The sequence below is a fragment of the Saccostrea echinata genome, unplaced genomic scaffold (assembly GCF_033153115.1).
Source record: "Saccostrea echinata isolate AGI-Se365-2 ecotype Australia unplaced genomic scaffold, CSIRO_AGI_Sech_v1 ptg000030l, whole genome shotgun sequence".
Lineage (NCBI taxonomy): Eukaryota > Metazoa > Mollusca > Bivalvia > Ostreida > Ostreidae > Saccostrea > Saccostrea echinata.
The window spans coordinates 19,432,089-19,454,645 of NW_026889779.1; the positions used below are offsets into that span (position 1 = coordinate 19,432,089).

Sequence of the window (22,557 nt, forward strand, 5' to 3'; positions counted from 1 at the left end):
TTTTTTTCTATAAATCAATCAAAATTGAGTATATTGATAAATACAAAATCTTCTTATCTGATGATTCAGAACAGTTTTATACTTTAAAATAAATCAATGCAATAAAATCCAAAATTAATATAAAAATAATTTATTTGAGTATACCTATCTACATGTAAATTTCAATACATGATTAACAAAGAAATCACTAACACCTTTCTCTCCAACAAGCACTTGTATATTGTGTTCTCACTCACCCAACATTTTTACAAATACACCAGACTTATCAATTTGTCTAAAAATAGACAAATGATCATCATTGTAATTGTATTCTAAAATCATCAATTATCACAACCAAATGTCTTACAAGAGATGATGCAAAATGGACAGAATTTTGTTTCCATGTGCTGCGTACATTGTGTATGAATTGATGAGCATTTGAACATTATCACAATAGTAATTCTTGGCCATCTTGCTTCATTTAAATGTACACAAAGTGGAGTGACCCTCCATTTGTATCAATCAATAATAATCTCAAGTTTTCACAAATCCCAGACTCTCCAACTGAAATAATTTTCAACTTCATCCACTTTAACCTGGCAATGTACTATCTACTATACTACCTCCCTCAAAACCATCTCCTATAGTCACAATCATAATCCATACTTTTACACTTTATGACATCCCATACAGCAGTCTTGTACCTTTATAGTTATAAATCATTATCACAGAATCTAGCAGAATTCACTATCATAAAATGTACCACCATGGTCTGAGGAATATGAGGAAACCTACGAGGATGACGATGATGAGAAGAACTTGTACAAGCACCTGTTCCTTATCCACACCCTCGTATCTGGAGGAGAGGGGGTAAATAAAGGCCTCCCAACACACGTCCTTGGAACAGGTGTCATAATACTTGCTGTCCTTGTACCTAGAAAAGAAAACATATGTGGTACCAGGTGGCAAAAATCTCGTTTTCAGTGGATGATGCATGTATGTAAATAAATATTTTGTTTTTGAAAAGCAGTCTTTTTATTTAATTAGCAGAACAACATTTTTAATTTTTTTTTTTTGTTCACCAAGAGGCTTTATAAATTTTGAACTCTGAGTAAAAAACACAAGAGCTGTTTGTGAAACAATTATGCCCCCCCCCCCCAAAAAAAAATAATTGGAATTTTTCAAAGTCCAAGGGGCATAACTCTGTCAAAAATTGCTCGATCATACCCAAAACAGAACTTGACCTAGATATTTTTATGATAAATCTGTATACCAAATTTCATCTCAGTATGTGCTACCTCTGTGAAGAGAATGAATAGAAACTGGATACAATTAGAATTTTTCAAAGTCCAAGGGGCATAACTCTGTCAAAATTTGCTCGATCGTACCCAAAACAGAAGTTGACCTAGATATTCTTTTGATAAATCTGTATACCAAATTTCATTTCAATAAGTGCAACCTCTGTGAAGAAAATGAACGACAACTTGGTGAACCCACAGACAGACAAACCGACCAACAGACAGCAGCAAAGCAATATGCCCTCCATTCTTCGAAGGGGGGCATAAAAATAAGTTGCAGATAAATCTAGTACTGAAAGGAAAAAGAAACTCATATTTTTGATTGATCTACTACAATTTTTTATAATCATAGTTAAATTTATTTCACAATTGGCTTTAATAATGTCTAGAAATGGATTTGTGATAGAAAATCATTCAACCATGACTCTTGTGTGCTTGATGTGAGCACGAGTAATTTGCATATGAGCTTCGGGTTGAAAGCCACAAACTGTAGTGGAATTAAAGATCATTTTTGCAATCTCCAGTGATTTTTTCGAAAATGTAAGGTGGGAATTTGAACAGATTTGGACCCTAAAAGATACCACACCAAACTGAAATTCTAAGAGGTCTGGTTATTGCCTAACTAATGCAAAGACACCATCAGAATGAAATTGTTGAGCAGTTTAATGTGCTCCAATCCACTGTATTGTGGCTATAATGAAGACGCATGTTAGCAGAAGCAGATGTCTTCAGAGGGCAACGGGACTTCCGGACAGAGAGATCCATTTAATCCACAGACAGAAAAGGTTTCAAACTGCTAGTAGCATTCCTGGATGCTGCAATGCCAGAATTAGAGAGAAAAAGGTATGCAAAAGTTCCATTGCAGCAGGCCTTAAAGCACATGGGCCATCCTTTAACAACCACATTTCACATGAAAAGAATGCAAGTTGCTAAAATATGCTTAGATTTCTATGTTACCAACAATGTACGGACACAGAATGATCACCATTTAGTTCCACATTGCCTCCAGTTGAGGAACTATGGGACAAAATGGATCATTGAATTTAATGACCTTATCTGTTTTCAAATGCCACCAATGACCTGAGGTAAGCACTTATGGGGAAGTGAAATTTCATCCCTATTTGAAGAATCAACTACCTGATCAATTTTAGGTTCAAAACCGACACCAGCTTCTTTAAATACTGGATGAGGACACATGGGATATTGACTTGTGAAATTTTGAATGTTAAAATTCTGACCCCTACTCCCTATAGTCAATAAATGTGGTGCTAAAATGTCATTTGATTTGATATTATGCTTCAATTAATGACAGTTATGAATGAAATACACTGTAAAATGTGAACTTGTATTTGGCTATCATTGTGTCCCATAGTAATAAATGCTAACCTTTTATATTTGGGTAAGCATTTTTTTTCCTTTCAGTATATATATTGATCTAGAAATATTGGTAGATATCCATGGTGTATAATGGTCTTATTTTCCTTTTTTCCCCCAAGCCTGTGATAAAGTAATTATTCCCCTCACCTTGGCAGTCTCTCTGGTGTGTTGCCTGGCACTAGGATAAATCTTACATAACTAGTTACTTCAAATGTTTCTGCATATCCTGGAGTGTTGCAGGCATTCATGTCACCAATGGTGCACCTTAACTGCCACTCAGACTTCACATAGCTGAAATTAAAATAAAATTATTAGGTGATATAATTTCTAAATGAACCAAACTTTGGTGGGTGTACAATTCATCTTGAAACTTAATTCTCTCAAAACCTGTAGAATGAATCCTTTTTTGACTTCTTATACTGCAAATTGTTTTGTAGAGAGTGATGAGTGTAAAGAAATATTGACAAGGATAAAAAATTTAACTATAAATACCTCATAAAAGTATAATTTATCTACTGAAACTCTGTACCTTATGCGAGCACCAATAACTTCATAGATTGGAGTGGCATTGATTTTCCCTGTAAGGGCATACATGATATCTAGGTGAATGCCACTGATAATGTCTACACACAGTCCCTGAGCCTCGTACGATAGTTTGCTGTTATTAGTGGCATCATCAACACTGTTCAGGTATCCAGTACACACAGCTGATACATCCTCTCTGTAGAACAAGAGCACTCATATGAATTTTACTTTTCAGCATTATAATTTATTTATGAAGTTAGTTCTGTCAACCCCAGTAAACAAGTATAGCTCAGTTATTCATTGCTCTACTATTTTTCTCATGTCCATTAATGCAAAAAACAAGCTCAGAAAGCTAATACCCACCTTGCAACATCTATCCAGTATGCTAAATTCAAGTGATTGTTGTTACCAAGGCGACCAATTTTGTCAGCTTTCATTAAATTATTTAGTCTATTGATCAGTGTTTTCCTGAGAAAAAAAATAAACAACATACATGAACTTAATAAAAACATCATGGAATTCTTAAAATTATGCAGAATTTTAATTGTAAACTGATAAAGCATGTATTATTCTAGATGAAATAAACTAGAAAAGTATTTAAAATACCTGATATTAGAACAATTCCTGAGGTCTTGAAGAGAGAGTTTTACAAGACAACTTGTAAAAACATCTTGTCCAAATTCAATCAACTTTCTGCCAGCATTAAAACACAGACCATCAACACCTTAGAAAAGGTAAAATAGGAATCTATTATATACAAAACTGTTCAACAGAAATTTAAAATTACTGAAATGGTACAAGAGTGTACAGTGACTTGACTGGGCTTATACATGTATGTATGCATTTCTCCTACTTTTGTACAGATTGTGTCATGCGCTGCTTTGATAATGTAGGAATTTTTTTCATAAATAAAGAATATTATTACCATCTCTTTGTGTTCAGTTTTGAATTGTTCATTTTTTCTCAAAAACTGTAAGAATGAGCAAGTTATAATATACAATATCTTTTATCTCTTACCAGAAGATAGATGTACATGTAGCAAGGTACTTGTTTCTTACCTGTGTCCCACACAGCCATTTGCTGAGACTTGTTGGTGTTGATGTACAAGAATGTGTTCTCTGTCACATTATTGATCTGGACTCCACTGTGCAGGTTTTTACCTAAATCATAACCTACAACAGAAAAAGTAACATTTCTTAGCATAGAAACAGAATTACTGTACCAAAAGTGTTTTTAAATAGGTAAATGAAAGATAAAGCCTACTGAATTTGCTTGAAAAAAAAAAGATTAATAAAGTTGTAGATTACAAAACAAAACACCCATGAACTTGATGAAATCAATTATGCAGGGAAACCTACTCCAAATAAGAATTGAAGCTCTTGCAATTTGGACCCATGATTTAAGTTCAGGGCTTGCAAAATTGCTTATATCAGTGAAAGGTTAAAATGGTACTCGCACACAAAAGAAAATGTGTACGTAGATACTGCAAATAATAATGTACAACTTGTTCAGGGGTCATATATACTAAAACAGTAGAAACATTAACAGACCTGTGGAGTGATCATATGTGTACTGGTAGAAAGTCCAGTCAAGTGATTGCATGTAGTGTTACAGGCATTTACTGCTCTTGAGCAGTAGAATGAATGCACATAGAACTGACCTGTTCAGCAGTCATATTTATTAATAGAAACATTAACTGACCTGCTCATCAGTCCTATGTAGTGGTAAAAAAAAAATACTGACCTGTTAAGTGGTCATGTAGTGGTTGTATAAAATAAGTTATCTTTTATGAGGTCAACATCATGAAATATGTACCCGAGACCTGACCCATGTCAAATGAAGTGACCTGACTTTACCAAGGAACAATGACTAATGTCAGGTCAAGTCACAAAGTGTGTCAGGTTTAAGGACTACATTTCATCATACTGACCTACTGCAGGATAATCAATTGTTTAAAATGAACATCTGACAACTGACCTGTTGACAGGTCTTATGTAGTGGTAGGAATATTTACAGACAAGCTAAGCATTCTTATATAAACATTTAATGAGCTGTTGAGCCATTGTAAATTCAGGAAGTGGTAGAAACACTGACCTGTTGAGCATTCCTATGTTCTAGAAGTGGTAGAAACATACACTGACCTGTTGAGCATTCCTATGTACTAGAAGTGGTACAAACATACACTGACCTGTTGCGCGGTCATATATACTAGAAGTGATAGAAACATGCACCAACTCTGTAGAGTGGTCATATGTAAAGTGGTACAAACATACACTGACCTGTTGAGCGTTCGTATGTACTAGAAGTGGTAGAAATATACACTGACCTGTTGAGCGGTCGTATGCTGTGGTGACTCCCCTGTAGTTATCAGAGGCTATGGTTCCATTTGATTCGTATTGATAATTGAAATTAGCTTCATACTTCTGGGTTATCTCTACAGGAGCCACAGCTGTTGACAATGGGACATTTCCCAGGATAACTGTTGCATCCAGTCTGACAATCCTGGTGCCTTTCCACTGAAAATCATACTTTACATCTAAAACAACATTCTCACAAATATTGTTTCTGACAGTGGGCACAGGTGGGCGAGTGTACCCATCATCAAATGAACATCGGGATCCTCTGGTGGGCTCTGTCACATCTACTGGGACATTTTCTACACATATATAATTTCCACACACATCCAAGCAATCTTGATCAGTGGGCAATGTGAAATTGAAGAATGTTGATGTTGTGACATCTGCTATGGATGATGTATCTTTAACATAACCTGAGAAGTCTGATGTACAGAAGTAGTTAACATTGGTATCTGTCAGAAAAGAGTCTGATGGACTGCCCTGGATGGAGAAGGCATTTGGGCAGGAAGGATCTCTAGTGGTGGAGGACTGAATATAAAATAAGGCACTAAAGACACTGGCACTGTTACACATGTCACGGGTCAGAGTAAAGCTGCAGTCAGACTGTCGGTCCATTAAGTAGCGAACAGGAGCTGTAGTCAGGCACTGTCCAGCCAGGATCCTCTGTGGAAGGACAACTGTCCCAACCCTCTCTGCAGCCCCACCTGCTGTTACTGACTCTTTGATGGACCTTACAGACACTCCTGTTTTGTAGGTGAGTGTTGGAGTTGGAGTCAGGTCTGGACGACTACAATTATCAATAAAAATACACTTAGTCTAAATACATGTATTGGTATTCCCTTTTAAATAATATCTGCTGAAAAGATTGATGTATGCATGATAAATGCATTGAAGCATTCGAAAAGCAGTTACATACTAAATAACTAACACATGATAAATTGCCTTGCAGTCATTCTTCCTCAGCTGATTTCAATACAGTTAGCAAAAGAAACAAAGCAAGAAGTGGTTTTGACACACTGATGCCCCCGTATAACAGCTCAAGGCCAAGGTTGAAGTTTTTCAAATCTAGGCAAAACTCCAAGATCAAGGTAAAGAAATATGAAAGCCCTAGCAGCAATCATCGAATAGATATGGAAAAGGTAAAACTTTATCAAAAGACAGTCAAACATTAAGATCAAGGTCAAATGGTCAAAATTAATGGTGCCCATGGAAAGGCTTTCTCACAACAAATACACATGTGAAATATGAAAGTCGTAGCAGCAACCATGGAACAGCTATGGAAAAGGTTAAACTTTAAAAGACAGTCAAACATTAAGGTCAAGGTCATATGGTCAAAATTAATGGTGCCCAAGGAAAGGCCTTATCACAAGAAATACACAAGTGAAATATGAAAGCTGTAGCACCAATTGTTCAAAAGTTTTGGCCAAGGTTAAAGTTTTTCAAAAGTAGGTCAAACTCCAAGGTCAGGATCAATGGATTATAATTGTTGGTATCCAAATGAAGGTCTTGTCGCAAGGAATAGATATCTTAAATATGAAAGCCCTAACACCAACTGTTCAAAAGTTACGGCCAAGGTTAAAGTTTTCCTAAAGTAGATCAAACTCCAAGGTCAAGATCAAAGGGTCAAAGTAATTGGTACCCAAAGGAAGAAATTGTCACAAGCATTACATATGTGAAGTATGAAAGCCCTAGCACAAAGTTCAAAAGTTATGGCCAAGATTAAAGTTTTTCAAAAGTAGATCAAACTCCTAGGTCAAGGTCATATGGTCAAAATTAATGGTGCCCAAGGAAAGTCCTTATCACAAGAAATACACGTGAAATATGAAAGCCCTAGCACCAACCGTTCAAAAGTTTAATTTTTCAAAAGTAGGTCAAACTCCTAGGTCAAGGTCAAAGGGTCAAATTTGTTGCAATTGGTATTCAAAGGAAGGTCTTGTCAAAATGATTATACATGTGAAGTATGAAAAGCCCTAGCACCAATTATTCAAAAGTTATGCCCAAGGTTAAAAGTCGGTAAAATTTTGCAAAACTGGGAACTCCAAGGTCAAAAGGTAAAATATGATGGTACCCCAAAAAAGGTCCTGTCACAAGGAATACACATGTGAAATATGAAAGCTATAGCTCCAACCAATCAAAAGTTATGGGCAATGTTAAAGTTTTAGCAGACAAACAGACAGATGGACGGACAGGGCAAAATCTATGTACCCCTGAATCTTCAATACAGGGCATAAAAAAAACCATTAGCAGACACTGTGACCACTCAGTCTTAACATTTTCCTAGAAGTCTAATGCTTTTTAATTCTACCTGTATGAGTAGAAACTCTCTGATGCCATCTTAAGATTTAGAGCTTCTGTATTTCTCAGGTTGTTTGAAGCAGCATAGAAAAATCCAATGAGGGCATTGTATTCCCTTTCCACACACATGAGAGGGAACCAGTCCTCCTTCAAGGGGTGTGAGGATTTACAGTAATACTCCGGGTACGGGGCAGACTGACCCCCAAGCAGGCCACTGATACAGTCCCGAAAGGAATTCTTGTCTGAAGTTGTACAGTCCTTTTGCAAAAAAAAAAAGAAGAAAAAACTTATACACAAGATCAAAAAGATAATATTAAGACAATATTGGAGATTTTTTTACATTTAGCATGAAGCATGTCAAGCATAATGTTTCATGTGTTTCTACCACTTCATGTATTCTCCACAGATATTTTAAATTAAAAGGTTGAAAAACAGGCCATATACATATAAATATATTATCTTTTAAACCTGGAACATTTTGATCTTACACTATCACAACAGCAATCCATGTCACAGGCATTCTGGGTAATATCACATGGACAAGGTGAAAGGTTGACAAATGCTGGATTCTTGTATGGTGTTTCTGAGTTCACGCTCACTTGAGCTTTAATAAAAATAGTTCAAATTTAATGCATATCCCATAATCTTTCGTATCTTCTAAAATATTGAGTAAAATCTGCAACTGACGGAGATCAATCATATGTTACCTGCAGCATTTGTCCAGTCAATAGTCCTGTTCTTATTGAGATCAGCCACCACCAAGGTGGCAACCTGAAGTTGCTGGTTTGGTAGATTTGTGGTGCAGCAGCTGACAACCACATACTCCCGGACATATGATGTAGCAGCCAAGTTCCTCGCCACTTTGATTTGTATGTAATTATTTGTCTAAAAAAAATTAAATAAATAATGCTTATGATCCAATGAAGTTTTAATACTGCAAATGAATTTAGACACACATCTGCCACTCTTTGGTCTTTTGAGTAACAATCTTTAGTAAGAGCTGTTTATAATATCCAAATGAATCTATGTTATCTCATATATCTCATATGTTTTGACAAAGGTCAGCATGTTATAGGCAACAATCTGTATTTGTATTCATGATCAACAACAGTGTCCATGTTTTCATGACAAACTTAAAATATATGTCAAACAATTTGTTGCAGTTAAAATTCCCTTTCTAAATCAGTACACTTACACTCTCTATAGCAGGAGAATCAAGCAGAACCCCCCACTCGGGAATTGATGGTACTAATGTTGTGGATGGAATAGGAGCAGATGTTGTCGCATTGGGATCAGCTGTAATGTAAATGTACAGAAATGAATTCTCTGAATGTAAAAAAAAAGAACTGGGATTTTTTTTTATTTCTTTGCTCATTTTTGTTTTGCCATTTGGAGAATATACCCATAGGTGAATACATGACTGTATTTAGAGTCAGATATAGCTTAAAACATTGCATCATAAACATAATAAACAATTTATGAAAGTTATTAATTCTATTAGTACACACTTTTTTTTGGAAATTAATAGACAGTTATTTGAAAATAAAACACAACCTTGTGCACTCTACTCTCAATAAAAGAAATATGGTGCTTAAACACTCACCAAATCATGGTTGTAAACAAGTTTGATGTGAAATAAAAACTACATAACCAATGTACAATTGCTCTATTTAGCAATGGGTGAACTGCTTTTCCGTGCTTAAAAAAAAAACCCCTATATGCTTTTCTGCAAGGACTTGACATTGCTTTTCCACAAATCAATTAATTTAATAGTTGTCTTTTCTGTGATTTTTAAATGAATACAGGTATTATGCACCACCTATCCTTTCAAATCTGTTCTGCATTTTTTTTCATTCTGCACATCCTAATATTTAGGTACAATTTTGCGTTTTGAAAAAAACAAACCACCACCTACTAGTATTACATTTATGTAAAGTTGCACTATCTTAAGGTACTAAGTGTCTATCCTTACAAAACCAATACAAAAACCCACTTTCTTTTTGCTTCAGTATACATTCAGAAATATTCAGTGAACCAGATGACAAATTTATGAAATCCCTTGGATTTAAACTTGCAAATAAATTTACATGTAAACATTTTAGGACTGAACAATTCTGCAGATTATTTCGACAGACTGCATGTTTTAATGATGTTTTAGATGTTTTTACCTATAGTACTTAGTCTTGTAAACAGGGAGTAATAGCTATAGGTACTATATGGCTAATGAAAGGGGTACCTTCAAAAAATCAATAAAAAGGAGAAAATAAAGTCACAGAATAGAAGTGTTTTGTCATGGAAAAGCCGGGGGAGGGGATTTGCAGAAAAGCATTGTTGATTCAAGGAAAAGTTGAACAATGTTTGCAATATTGATGTTTTATGTGAATAATTATGATCAATTGAAGCACTGCAAGTTTTTTTATAGCATATAAAAATATGTTTAAGATTCTGCTTAACCTGTCTTCATACATGTATGAGTGTTTCAATATACAATGTAGTCTAGAAATTGATAAAGAAGGTAACATAGGGTATGGAATGTACTGGAGATTTTATGGATTGTGATAAAATATGGGTTTTATTTGATATCAAGCAAGGTGATACTACATGTATTCACAATACAAAAAAAAATCACCACTAGCTTATACTGTATACAGGGTTATTTTCGCCCTTTCACACTTGCAAACAATTTTGCCCCATTTTAATTTCGCCCAGTCACAGTTTTGTTTAAAAATTATACTGTTTTCTTTGAATTCATCCAGTCTTAAATTCGCCCACTTGCGTCTAGGGCGAAAGGGGCGAAAATAAAACGGGGGCGAAAATTTCCCTGTATACGGTATTTGTGCTTTAGTTACTTACCAATAATTCCATATGCAGGAAAATATGTTTTGTTAAAAAGAAACATGAAGTCAAACTGCATGAGTAGAGTTTAAATCATATTTTTTTCTATATGAATTATTGAAATATTAAAATAAAACCACTCATAGTATAAAAAGTAGATAGTACACAATGAGAAAAAAAACATTCAGTGTACATGTAGTTTACATAAATCTTGATTGTTCAGTGTTTAGAATATACAATGATATACCCATGCACAAGTCATGTTTAAAGCATTGATACACTGTAATATATTGATTGTGATACTATATCACTATTACAATCCCCTTCTTACTACATGTATTACCCCAATTCACAGGCCACTGCCATTCCTAAATCCTCTAGGATAAAGCACACAGACCCTCAACTGACCCCTCTCTACCATACTTTATATTACAATTACTTGTAAATTACATGATATCAAGTCTTGGTCTCAAAAATACGGAACTTATTAAAAGTTCAAAAATCTTGTTACTAAGTAAATGTTTTTTAAAATGCACTAAACAGACAGAAAGTCATAAATGTCAATCATAAAATTTTTCTGTCTACATGTTAGGTAATACCACAATGTTTATATATACATATACAGTGGACCTTCACATATCAGGACCCCAGATATCCGGATGCTTCACCTTCCGGACGAATTTTCTTGGGAACAGATTTTTTTAATGTTATTTTGGCTCATTTATCCGGAATTCCGCGTTCCGTATCTGGACGGTCTTTTTTACCAAAAAATGCATTTTTAAGTTATATTTTGGTTCATTTATCTGGACAGTAAATTTTAATTTGTACGCCCATGGTTGTCAACATTCCTGGCTGAGCTGGGTGTTAATTGTTATAAAAACACTAGCTGGTCTGAGTGTTTTTATAAGACGATTACCTGTGACCTGTTATGATTTTAGACTAAGTCGATATCGAAACATCACTATAGGAATGAGAGATACAAAATACATGAGAGATACACAAGTGAAATTAAACTACATGTACTGTGTTGGAAACAGAAAATAATTTTCTCTTCAGTTATTTGTTATTTGAAAGATATTTACAATCCGAGTACAGAACCTACATTGGTTTTACACATACATGTATTTCTATTAATAGACATGACGACAGAGTTTCATAATGTCGTTCTCTACACACACAATACACATCGGTATTGTAATTTTTAGCTTGAATCTTTTAATTTGGTGACAGTTATCACAGTGCTTAGTTTTTTAGTTTTAGAAATGTTCATTTTATTTGAAAAAGTGTTAAAAAGTAGTGCTGATGTATATTATAGATGTAGTCTATAAAATAATAAAACCTTATTTCTATTTGGCAGCATTTTTCTTTACTTATATTGATATGAAAGGCTATTATACTATTACGCTATAATTATATTGGTGGAAGAAATCAATACATTTCAGATATCTGGACGCTTCACTTATCCGGACATTTTGACTGGGAACCTAAGCGTCCAGATAAATGAGGCTCCACTGTATTTCAACACCTGTATTGAAATTCATCATGCATAACACATTAATAAAATTTTACTGCACTGGTTCAATGTTCATTAAATGACTATATAATGTGACACCCACCTGAGACAGATGAGCCTGTGGTGACTGTGGCAGTCGTGGTGGTGGCAGTAGGCGAGGCTCCACATGGAGGGTTGTTATTGGCACCCTGAGCGGCAGTACTAGAGGAGTAGAGGTTAGCCTGGCAGCTTACGGGAATAGTAGTGGTGGGAGGATTTGTGATTAGCAATAACAGCTACAAAAGAGAGTATTGTTTATAATTGTGCTCAAAAGCAGAAAACCATATTGAACAAATACAGTATACCTCCCCAAAGGCATCATTTAAACAATAAGGCATGTGAACGTTTGATTCATCACTTTTCAATATAAAAATATTTTTGTGCATTCATCAAGAAAGTTAATTTGAACATGATTTTATTCAGCTAATTTTAGGAATTCTTCAATGTATTTGAATCTGTACATGGTCAAATGCATCGCTTTCTTTATGAACCCTAGAAAATAAAAATAAAACTATTTTCCTTTGATTAAATCAAAAATTAAAAATTTTTAAATACAATTCTACTTTCTATTTCAACCCAATATAATAATGATATATATCCATAATTATTGCTACATAACATATACCCTAGGCTATTATATACAGCACCTACCCCAAATTTTGTAGCTGTTGTTGTGAAGGGAGGAGGATAGAATGCTAAAACAGGTTCATTCATCTGGAATACAACTGAAGGTCCTATAAGTAGAAACAAAGCATTTCTTTTTTAAATACAATTTCTTTCTCTGATTAAAATTTACATTAAATCATGACTACAGTGAACACTCTTATAATGAATTCACACTTACAGTGAACTGATTTCCTGTAGTTTTAACACAAAACTTAATGGATATAAAAAATTATGTTTATAACAAATCAATATTGTTTGTTCTTGGCAGTTCATTATATGTGTGTTCTACTGAACTCAACAATTCTGGGAACTCCTCGCAAACTTCAAAAATGAAATTTTAATCTTTTAAAAAAAAATTTCTTATGAATAATATCAAAATATGGGACCATGACCTTGCAGTTTTTATTTTATAAAAAATAAGATACATTTGTGTCCAGTCACTATAATCATGCAATCTCCAAAAAAAAAAAAAAAAAAAAACATGCAATGATTGTTGAAGCTACTACATGTACTTGTATTCATAAAACAAGTTAAACAACTTCTGAATGCAACTTGATTGACATGGTAGGCTCCACCTCATCCACTGGCAGATACCATTTCATACAGTTCAAAAACATGAGATTATAGTTCAAGACAAAGAAATAGACCATGTACATGTATATTATGCACATTCATCTTTAATTTGGGAGACATATAAAGATACAAGGAATATGATTCAATTCAATTAACATCACTAGCAAAGTTATACTTGACTACCTTATTATTTTTAGGTCACTCATAATTACATGTATTACATTTTGTACTTCTAGATTACATATGATTACATGTATTATTTCTAGGTTACACATGATTACATGTATTATTTCTAGGTTACATACCTGTATTATATCCTGTTGCAGAACAGCTGACTTGTACAGGTGTTCCCACTGTTGTAAGCGTGAAGTCCATCTAAAGAGTAAACAGCTCACACTAAATACATTTTTTCATATTAGCAATTTTGTCATTTACTTACAACTTCTAATCTGACCAATTACTTAAAACTTCTACAGAGGTCAACTTCATTAAAATTCATTAATTATGCATCTAAATATCAAACTTAATTCAAATGTAACATACCAAATTTTGGCATCAACCTCATGGGTAGGAATATCAGTACAAGATAATTCTTACATGGGGTAAAAATTTACCTGTAACCTAGTTGTACCAACTTGTGCCACATTATTTGGAATGTTCAGAACCATGGTTCCATTTGCTGAAGAGAAAAGATATGAATATTATAGGAGTTTCATGAAACTACATATAACTAAGCACAAGTGCTCAACACAATGTGTCCTGAAGGTACTTCAAAATACTGTATAAGCAGAAATTTTTAGCGAGGATTCAATTTTGGCATTATGAGCGAGAGTGTTGAGATTGCTAAAATTCAATAGCGCTAATAATTCATTCCATATCGATGGTAATATGTATCTATCTCCACATTATAGAACATAGGTAATCAGAGATTACAGAGCTCACCTCAACGAATGTTGTCTTTAAGTAAGGCAAAGTCCCACACTAAACTAATAATCTAGGAGTGTGCATCCCTAGATGCAACATTTATGCAATTTTGGTCTGATAGGGCTTGCAGTTACTTGGGAATAGACTTATCTGAAAACTTAAAACTAGTCACTCATCCGGAAAATGTAAGTCAAATCCAGCATCCGAAGCAAGTTTTATGATTGTTCATCCCTTGATACATCATCCATGCAAGTTTGGTTCAGATAGGCCTTATAGTTACTTGGAAATGAGATCTGCTCCAAAAACTTTAACCTGGTTACTCATCCGGAAAATGTAGGTCAGATCCAGCATCCGAAGCAAGTCCAGTAGTGTGAATCCTTAGATGTATCATCCATGCAAGTTTGGTCAATAAAGGGTTTATAGTTACTTGGAAATGACATCTGCTCCAAAAACTTTAACCTGGTTACTCATCCGGAAAATGTAAGTCAAATCATTCATCCGAAGCAAGTCCAGTAGTGTGCATCCTTAGATGTATCATCCATACAAGTTTAGTCAATATAGGGCTTATAGTTACTTGGAAATAACATCTGCTCCAAAAACTTTAACCTGGTCACTCATCCCAAAAAATTAGGTCAGATCCAGCAGCATCCGAAGCAAGTCCAGTAGTGTGCATCCTTAGATATGTCATCCATGCAAGTTTGGTCAATATAGGGTTTATAGTTACTTGGAAATGACATCTGCTCCAAAAACTTTAACCTGGTCACTCATCCGGAAAAGTTAGGTCAGATCCAGCATCCGAAGCAAGTCCAGTAGAGTACATCCTTAGATGTATCATCCATGCACGTTTGGTCAATATAGGGTTTATAGATTCTTGGAAATGACATCTGCTCCAAAAACTTTAACCTGGTCACTCATCCATAAAATATAGGTCAGATTCAGCATCCGAAGCAAGTCCAGTAGTGTGAATCCTTAGATGTATCATCCATGCAAGTTTGGTCAATATAGGGCTTATAGTTACTTGGAAATGAGATCTGCTCTAAAAACTTTAACCTGGTCACTCATCCGGAAAATATAGGTCAGATTCAGCATCCGAAGCAAGTCCAGTAGTGTGCATCCTTAGATGTATCATCCATGCAAGTTTGGTCAATATAAGGCTTATAGTTACTTGGAAATGAGATCTACTCCAAAAACTTTAACCTTGTCACTCACCGGAAAATGTAGGTCAGATCCAGCATCTGAAGCAAGTTCAGTAGTGTGCATCCTTAGATGTATCATCCATGCAAGTCTGGTCAATATAGGGCTTATAGTTACTTGGAAATGAGACTGCTCCAAAAACTTTAACCTGCTCCAAAAACTTTAACCTGCTCCAAAAACATTAACCTGGTCATTCTTTAGCTGAAATTGCAGCATCTGAAACCTTGACTGGTACAAAAAAACACACTAGAAGCATCCTCCATGCATCTCTGACTAATATAGGCCATAGAAGTACTTGAAAAGAAAACTACTCCAAAAACCTTAACCTGGGACGCCGACGCCGACACCGAGGGTATTACATAAGCTCCCCAACTTCGTTGAGGTGAGCTAAAAAGCCAAAATTTCTTCTGCTAAAATAATTTTACCAATTTTTAAGATCGCTGATTCGCTAAACTTGCATCCAGCTAAAAATTCCACTTATACGGTATTGGAAAATGGTGAAAATTATAGTGATTATATTTAAAGTCATCTCATGGGACTAAAAGAAATCAGGTTTTTAAATGTTCACTTTTTCAAGGAACTTTTTGATACTTAACAAAATTATATCATTTATACCGTGTACTAGCTTCGTCATCAGTTTCAGAGAGGGGTGATATGGATTCAGAAAACCAGTTTGGTGATCCGGAAAGCCGGATCACACTGTGACATGATTGCATAAAATCAACAGTAAAACTAGAGTAATACACAGTTGGATATATGATCATTTAAGTTCTTATCATCAGTATCTTTGAAGACTTATCATTGCTCAAGTATATATTTGACACAGAATAAAAATAAAATTTGGAGTACCAGTATAACTGGAAAGCTTGATTTCTGTAGGTACATCCAATCCGTAATCTGTATTTTGAAACTAAAATATGGGATAAGTATAGAATTTCCATAATAGTAAACAATTCTGCCATACAGACAGCAGACAAATTGACCCCTTTGTGCCAATCATTCTCTGCAGGCAACATAAAAACAGCACCAAATGCAAAATACAATAAGTTTAAAGCAACTATGAAAGTGTATACTGTAATGCAATATGAAATACCTCTAGTACAGCTCACAGTTACTGCAGTGGTCACTTGGTCACTGAAATTAACAGTTGTACATTTCAATAGTGGTATACTGTTTTTCTTTTCTTTATGAAATATCATTTTGCTTTTTAAGGTTCATTAGCCCTCTGTTCACTCATATAAAATACTTTGTTTTAATATTAATGATCAAATTTATGATAAAAATGCAAAAAAAAAAATGCAACACACTTTAACAATGCAAAATTTGACAGAAATGGCCTTGTAACTCGACAAATTTATAAAGGAATAATAATCATTTAACTCAGTATCCCAGAGACAGTTATCTCTCTAATCAAAGGGACTTTGAATCTTAAAGCCTTATTTGAAATTGCAGAAAGACAAGAGGATTTTCCTATTCAAATATTGAGTATCTATTTATATAAATATATTGCATACTGTATATGAGGGCTATTCGGAAATTATTGTGACATTCTGATTATATTCCTTCTTAATCAATGTTATTTGGTGTAAAAGTACATTTAACAAACACCTGCAATATTTAAATTTGATTTTTCTTTTAAATGACCTATAAATGTATCGATGGTAAGGGTACCCAGCGCAGTCTCAAAATCATGTATTGAAATGACCATCAATTATTACGAACAAATTGATGTCACTAGTCCTAAAGTTTATACCATATGATGCATGTCCAACTGGGAAAGATATTTCATGGATATTAGACATTGAGGAAGCAACAGTTCACAAGTTTGTAGAGGGAGATAAAAAAAATGGAGAGATAGAACTTTATCAAGTGTTGACAGAAAAAGAACAGTTGATGCTTTTTTCATCATTCCAATGTGAGAAAACAAACTGATGCTGAAGCCTGAAGGAAAGAAAAATGATGTTGTGATTATCTCTTTGGAGTGCTCCGGGTCAGTGGACATATGCAAGTTTAGAATTGCACCAGAGGCCTGTTCAATAGCGTGAACGTTCGCGAGTGCTCGCCAACATTTCTGTTGAAAGGATAAGGAATTTAGGCGAGCGCTTGCGAACGTTCGCTCTGTTGAACAGGCCTCAGGATTTATATAATTATGCTATGAACAAGAGATTTTGCATATTTGTATTCTTTGTTCTTGACAAAATTCTGGTGAACTTTCGTGAATTGATCTCTTTCTTCTCTCGAGTTAAAATGAATGTCTAAATAATTTCCAAACATCCATTGTATATACAAGTATTTTAGAATTAACCCCACAACAAAGTGTTCTTAATTCATTTAAAAAGTATTTGCTTTTAATTGAAATTTACAGTCAATAATAGTTCAACTGAATAAGTGAGGTACTGTTTTCCAACTCACCTGAATTCCACTGTAAAACTCTGTTGGGCAGTATTTGTGTTTAGGACTTTTATGGTATCCTCTGCACAGATGCTTATTGTGGGGGGACTAATTACAGTAAGAGACCTGAATATTCAAAATATCATACAATGTATATTTAAAACACTCAGTCATATTTTCCCTATTGAGGAAAGTGATCGTCAGCTCTGCAAACAAAATTCTTTTAAGATTTTATGTATTATGGGAGAGTTTTAAATTTTTTTGTTTCAAAGCAATCATCCACTTGAAAATCAAAAATCAAAATCTGATTCCAAAAACTGGTAAATAAATGTATACAGTGATTTTGAAATTCTGCTGAGCAGTATGTTTTATAAAATTACATATTTATAAACTTACGATTCCCTACTCCTTGAGCCTGCTCGTGTAAACTGATTCACTCCAGCTGTGACAGATTCTCCAAAACATTGAAATCCTGCAACCCTTCCAGTTTGTAAATTACTGGGGGGGAAAATAGTACCAGAAAATTATTCCTCCAATTCTAAAGAACACATTTCACCTATAAATGGCTTTAAAAAAAATTAAGTTCCTGCATTTTTATTTAACTTTTAAAAGTATAACTAATAAATTACAACAGTGAAGGAAAAATATTCTTGAATCTACTATATCTTGTAAAATTAAAATCAGCAAATATTTCAATTTTTCATTAATAATATTTGTTCGAAGTCAAAGTTTCTTTATTTGATTTCTCCCCGCCTTACTAGAAAATGATATCTTTCATAAATATCCTAGTAAATTCTTAAATGAACACCTCATTTGAACAGTTCCACTGCGTGTTGTATCTGACAGACGTCTGGTTGAGAATGCTGCACTGCTGTAGCCGCTTGTTGTGACCCGCATCTCACAAGTGACATCAACCTGTCAAAATTAAAAGAATATATACAAAAATAAAGAATTCTGTTTTCCAAACAGATGAAAATAAATTCATCTTGAGATAAATCATTTAAATACATCAATATGGAATTTAAATTGTATTTTTTTTTTAAATTCATTTTAGGCTTTGTAAAAAAAAATGTTCCTGTTTTGTACAGTAAAGTTATTATATTATCCAAATTAAAGCTAGAAGATCAAGAGCAAATAATGTCTGCAATAGGGGGAATAACTGTTGCAATTACTTTTAAGTATCAATGGACAGAAGTAATTTTTATGACATTAAATTCAGATTCTTACTTGTTCATAGTTTGTATATTTTGGTCATTCTTTACTAAGTCTTACTCTAAATATTTTGAAAACAAAACAAGCTGTCGTGGCCCTGCCCTACCCCAGGGGTCATAATTGGAACAGACTTGAATCTACACTACATGAGGATACTTCTATTATAAAATGACTAATCATGGCTTTGCCGTTCTCAAGAAGAAGATTTTTAAAGACCTTTCCTATACATGTATATTCCTATGTAAAACTTCAACCCCCTCTTGTGGCAGTGCCCTACCGCTCGGGGGTTATGAAATGGACAAACTTGAATCAAGAGTATGTAATGAAGCTTTCACATAGGTTTCATCTTTACTTGCCCAGTGGTTCTTGAGAAGAAGATTTTGAAAGATGCCACCAAATTTTCATGAATTCTTAATTATTTCCCCTTGAAACAGGATTTGGCACTTCTTGTGAACAAACTTGAATTCCTTTCACCCAAGGATGCTTTGTGGCAAGTTTGGTTGAAATTGGCCAAGTGGTTCTTGAGAAAAAGTCGAAAATGCAAAAAGTTTACAGACGGACACTCTTTGATCAGAAAAGCTCACTTGAGCCTTCAGCTCAGGTGAGCTAAAAACTAAAGAAACATGGAAATGGTCCACTTAAAAGGAATTGAATGAGAGAGAGGATTGACAAAGGAACAGATCTAACATTGGTCATAGGACAAGCATCAAAGGATGGCTCCCTGGTAATGGTATACATGCAAACCAGCACACAGACGATCAGGATAAGATTAACGTTATATACTTACATTGCCATTGATATTCTCACTAACTGTATTATTCACAGCATCAATGTAAACTGGAACATTGACAGTCACTCCACCAGCTACACTGTTAGTTACAGTAAAAGTTGGAAATGATGAATTATTTGGAACTCCAATAAACACTCTCCCGGTACCTGAAAATATTTTGTTAAAATTAACTTTACTGTCCAAAATTACAGCATATGCAACATACATGAAATCCTTTTATGATACATGTATATATATTCATTTATCTAACTAAACTTCAATGAAAAAATAAAACAAATAATATATTAATAAGATGACTACTACACAACCTTGAAATAATAAAGCACAAAAGGTTAGATAACTTAATATCATATACATGATATAAGTTAATATATATGAAACATAGCAAATATAACATTATGAGTAAAAAATAAGTTACATCAGGGGGCTGTTGTGGAGCCCAGGTTAATTAGTACTAAAGACAGCAAGATGCACACACAGGAGAATTTTAAATTGACTTTCTTATATGTGCATACCTGTAAATTATGTAGAAATATTTTGCACTCTTGAACTTTTAGGCAAATGAATGTAATACAGTTCATACTTCAAAAACTGTTGTCATTTAATTTATAGTGTTAACTTTTAATATTTTGTTAAAATAACATGCAAAACATCATGTACTGTTCCATCTCTGCAAAAAAAAATTCAGATGCCATTTTCTGAATGATACACAAACCTTAGGCCAAATAAAAAAATATGTGTGGTTCCGGTTACCCGACCATCCCTATTTTATACCCCCGACCCTAAACTTTTTTTTTGGCAATTTTCATATTTTTTCCGGAATTTCCCCCGATTTCTATCAATGGCTCCAGTTTAAGTTTTAGTTTCAGCAATGACGGCCTCCTTACAAAACATAGTGCAAGTGTTTAATAGTGTTAAATCCAAAGCAAGCTAGCATGTAGGTGTCCCCTACCAATATTGACTAGTATATTATCACATCACATCTAAATGCCATTTGCAAAACAGTGATAGGTATTATTTAGAAAAAATTAAGAAAATCATTTTGTTAAAAAAAAAAAAAAAAAATCCCTACCTACCTACCCTAATTTTTTTGGAAGTGTAACTGGAACCACACATATTTTTTTGTTTGGCCTTATGTAATTAAAAATATAAATGCTGGTTTTCAAAACATACCTGTGTAATGTTACATATTTACATAAAACACTGGGATCTTACCTGGTCAATTCCAGGGTTTGAGGTGTTCAATATAGTAGCTGATTAAAACTAATTGGTGTAATTCTAGTGGACTGTCGAAATATACAAATATGTCCTAACCTTATCTACATAATTTGATAAATGATAATCAAATAGTAAATCACTAGAATAATCAGAGGCATGCAACAATAAACTGGTAGTTCTAACCTAACACAAGAGCCCCGTCACCCTCATATTATCGCATATACTGTACGATGCCTTATTCAGGACGGACAATGAATATAGCAGCCTGGATGGACTAGTCAGCCAATGCAGATGAGACAAAACAAACTATGGCTAGCCTCTATACTAGAGGTCAACCTGGTTTGTGGCAGGCCTTAAATTATCTCTCTAACTGTAAAACAGGTGAGGAATATTAAACGTGAATACTTTATTCACTACACTCATCTTCTATCCTTGGCTGCATCTGAAGAACAACAACAGACGACTGCGGAGTCTCAGTATTTATACACAATTGATGTCACGTGATGTCGACAGTGACTAATTGAGAACTCCGCATGAAGGTACCTGAAACTTTGAGAATCTCTACACCTGTAGCCTACATAGAATAAAATGAAATGCAATGTAGGAGGATCATTATATCATTTATCAAAAAAAAAAAATGTTTCTAAAACTTTTACCTCTAACAGGTCAAATAAAAGTTGCAAGAGGTGATATTCTTCAACAAAAGTAACATGGTCCTTTAATTAATTGCTGCATGACTTATTTAATGACAATTAATGAAATATTTTCAATAATATCAGGGACTTATATACTAGTATATAGGTCTCTGATTATATTCAAAATGTCTTACAATACATAGCATTCCTATATGTATTTATGAGGATTTGATGTAATAACTCTTGTATTGTGATTTATGAAAACCAATTTATAAATGACTTGTTTTACTGAGGTTTTAGTTTACACTTCAATATTAGATTTACTTTTTTTTCAACTTCGAGGTTAATCTTATCCTTGTCTATTGATTTAATGACATTTCATATTTCAGCACAGTTATATTGTAGGCCTAACGTTCTCAGAAACCGAGGGCATAAATACAAAATTTATTCACATGGTCATGGTGGACTCATTTTTAAATAGCTCTGTTAAACAGAAAAACATCTGTGTTTTGTAGAATAAGATTATGCTGTTCATATTTTGTAGCTAGAAGATTCCAATTGTCAAAATACATTGGTGTAAGCATGCTACAACTTGAAAATAGAATCATTTGTGCATATAAAATTTGAAGAATTACCTTGACTATATGATTTCCCAAAAAGAATTGTTAAGAAAAACAGAATAAGAGAAGACATTGCATCAGATTTACACAAGATACCCAATATCATGTAAAATTTC

At 34.0% G+C, this 22,557-nt stretch overlaps 1 protein-coding gene across 2 annotated transcripts; it reads right to left on the bottom strand.

The window, feature by feature from the left end:
- Positions 1–114: 114 nt before the first annotated feature.
- Positions 115–22,545, bottom strand: LOC133197477 (uncharacterized). 2 transcript variants are annotated; one of them, XM_061333537.1, is made up of 21 exons: positions 22,457–22,545; positions 19,966–20,114; positions 18,775–18,881; positions 18,363–18,464; positions 17,988–18,092; positions 16,669–16,709; positions 14,072–14,136; positions 13,763–13,832; positions 12,870–12,952; positions 12,283–12,454; positions 9,027–9,079; positions 8,539–8,716; positions 8,320–8,435; positions 7,842–8,089; positions 5,506–6,323; positions 4,238–4,351; positions 3,786–3,903; positions 3,543–3,647; positions 3,184–3,375; positions 2,802–2,945; positions 115–913 (listed from the first exon to the last, which is right to left on the bottom strand). In XM_061333537.1, exons 1-21 carry the CDS (start codon positions 22,512–22,514, stop codon positions 730–732), a joined length of 3,222 nt encoding a protein of 1,073 aa, XP_061189521.1. In that variant the 5' UTR covers positions 22,515–22,545; the 3' UTR covers positions 115–729. The 2 variants fall into 2 exon arrangements, with proteins under 2 accessions (XP_061189521.1, XP_061189520.1); XM_061333536.1 differs by having other exon boundaries at positions 9,027–9,127.
- Positions 22,546–22,557: the final 12 nt, after the last annotated feature.

What these genes read in the sequence shown, in the direction of transcription:
- LOC133197477 (XM_061333536.1), bottom strand. Translation starts at nt 22,514, where the DNA reads ATGTCTTCTCTTATTCTGTTTTTCTTAACAATTCTTTTTGGGAAATCA. An exon ending in TGGATTGCTGTTGTGATAGT is followed by an intron (nt 8,090 to 8,319) that starts GTAAGATCAAAA and finishes TTTTTGCAAAAG; the next exon opens with GACTGTACAACTTCAGACAA. An exon ending in AGCATACGACCGCTCAACAG is followed by an intron (nt 4,352 to 5,505) that starts GTCAGTGTATAT and finishes TTTCTGTTGTAG; the next exon opens with GTTATGATTTAGGTAAAAAC.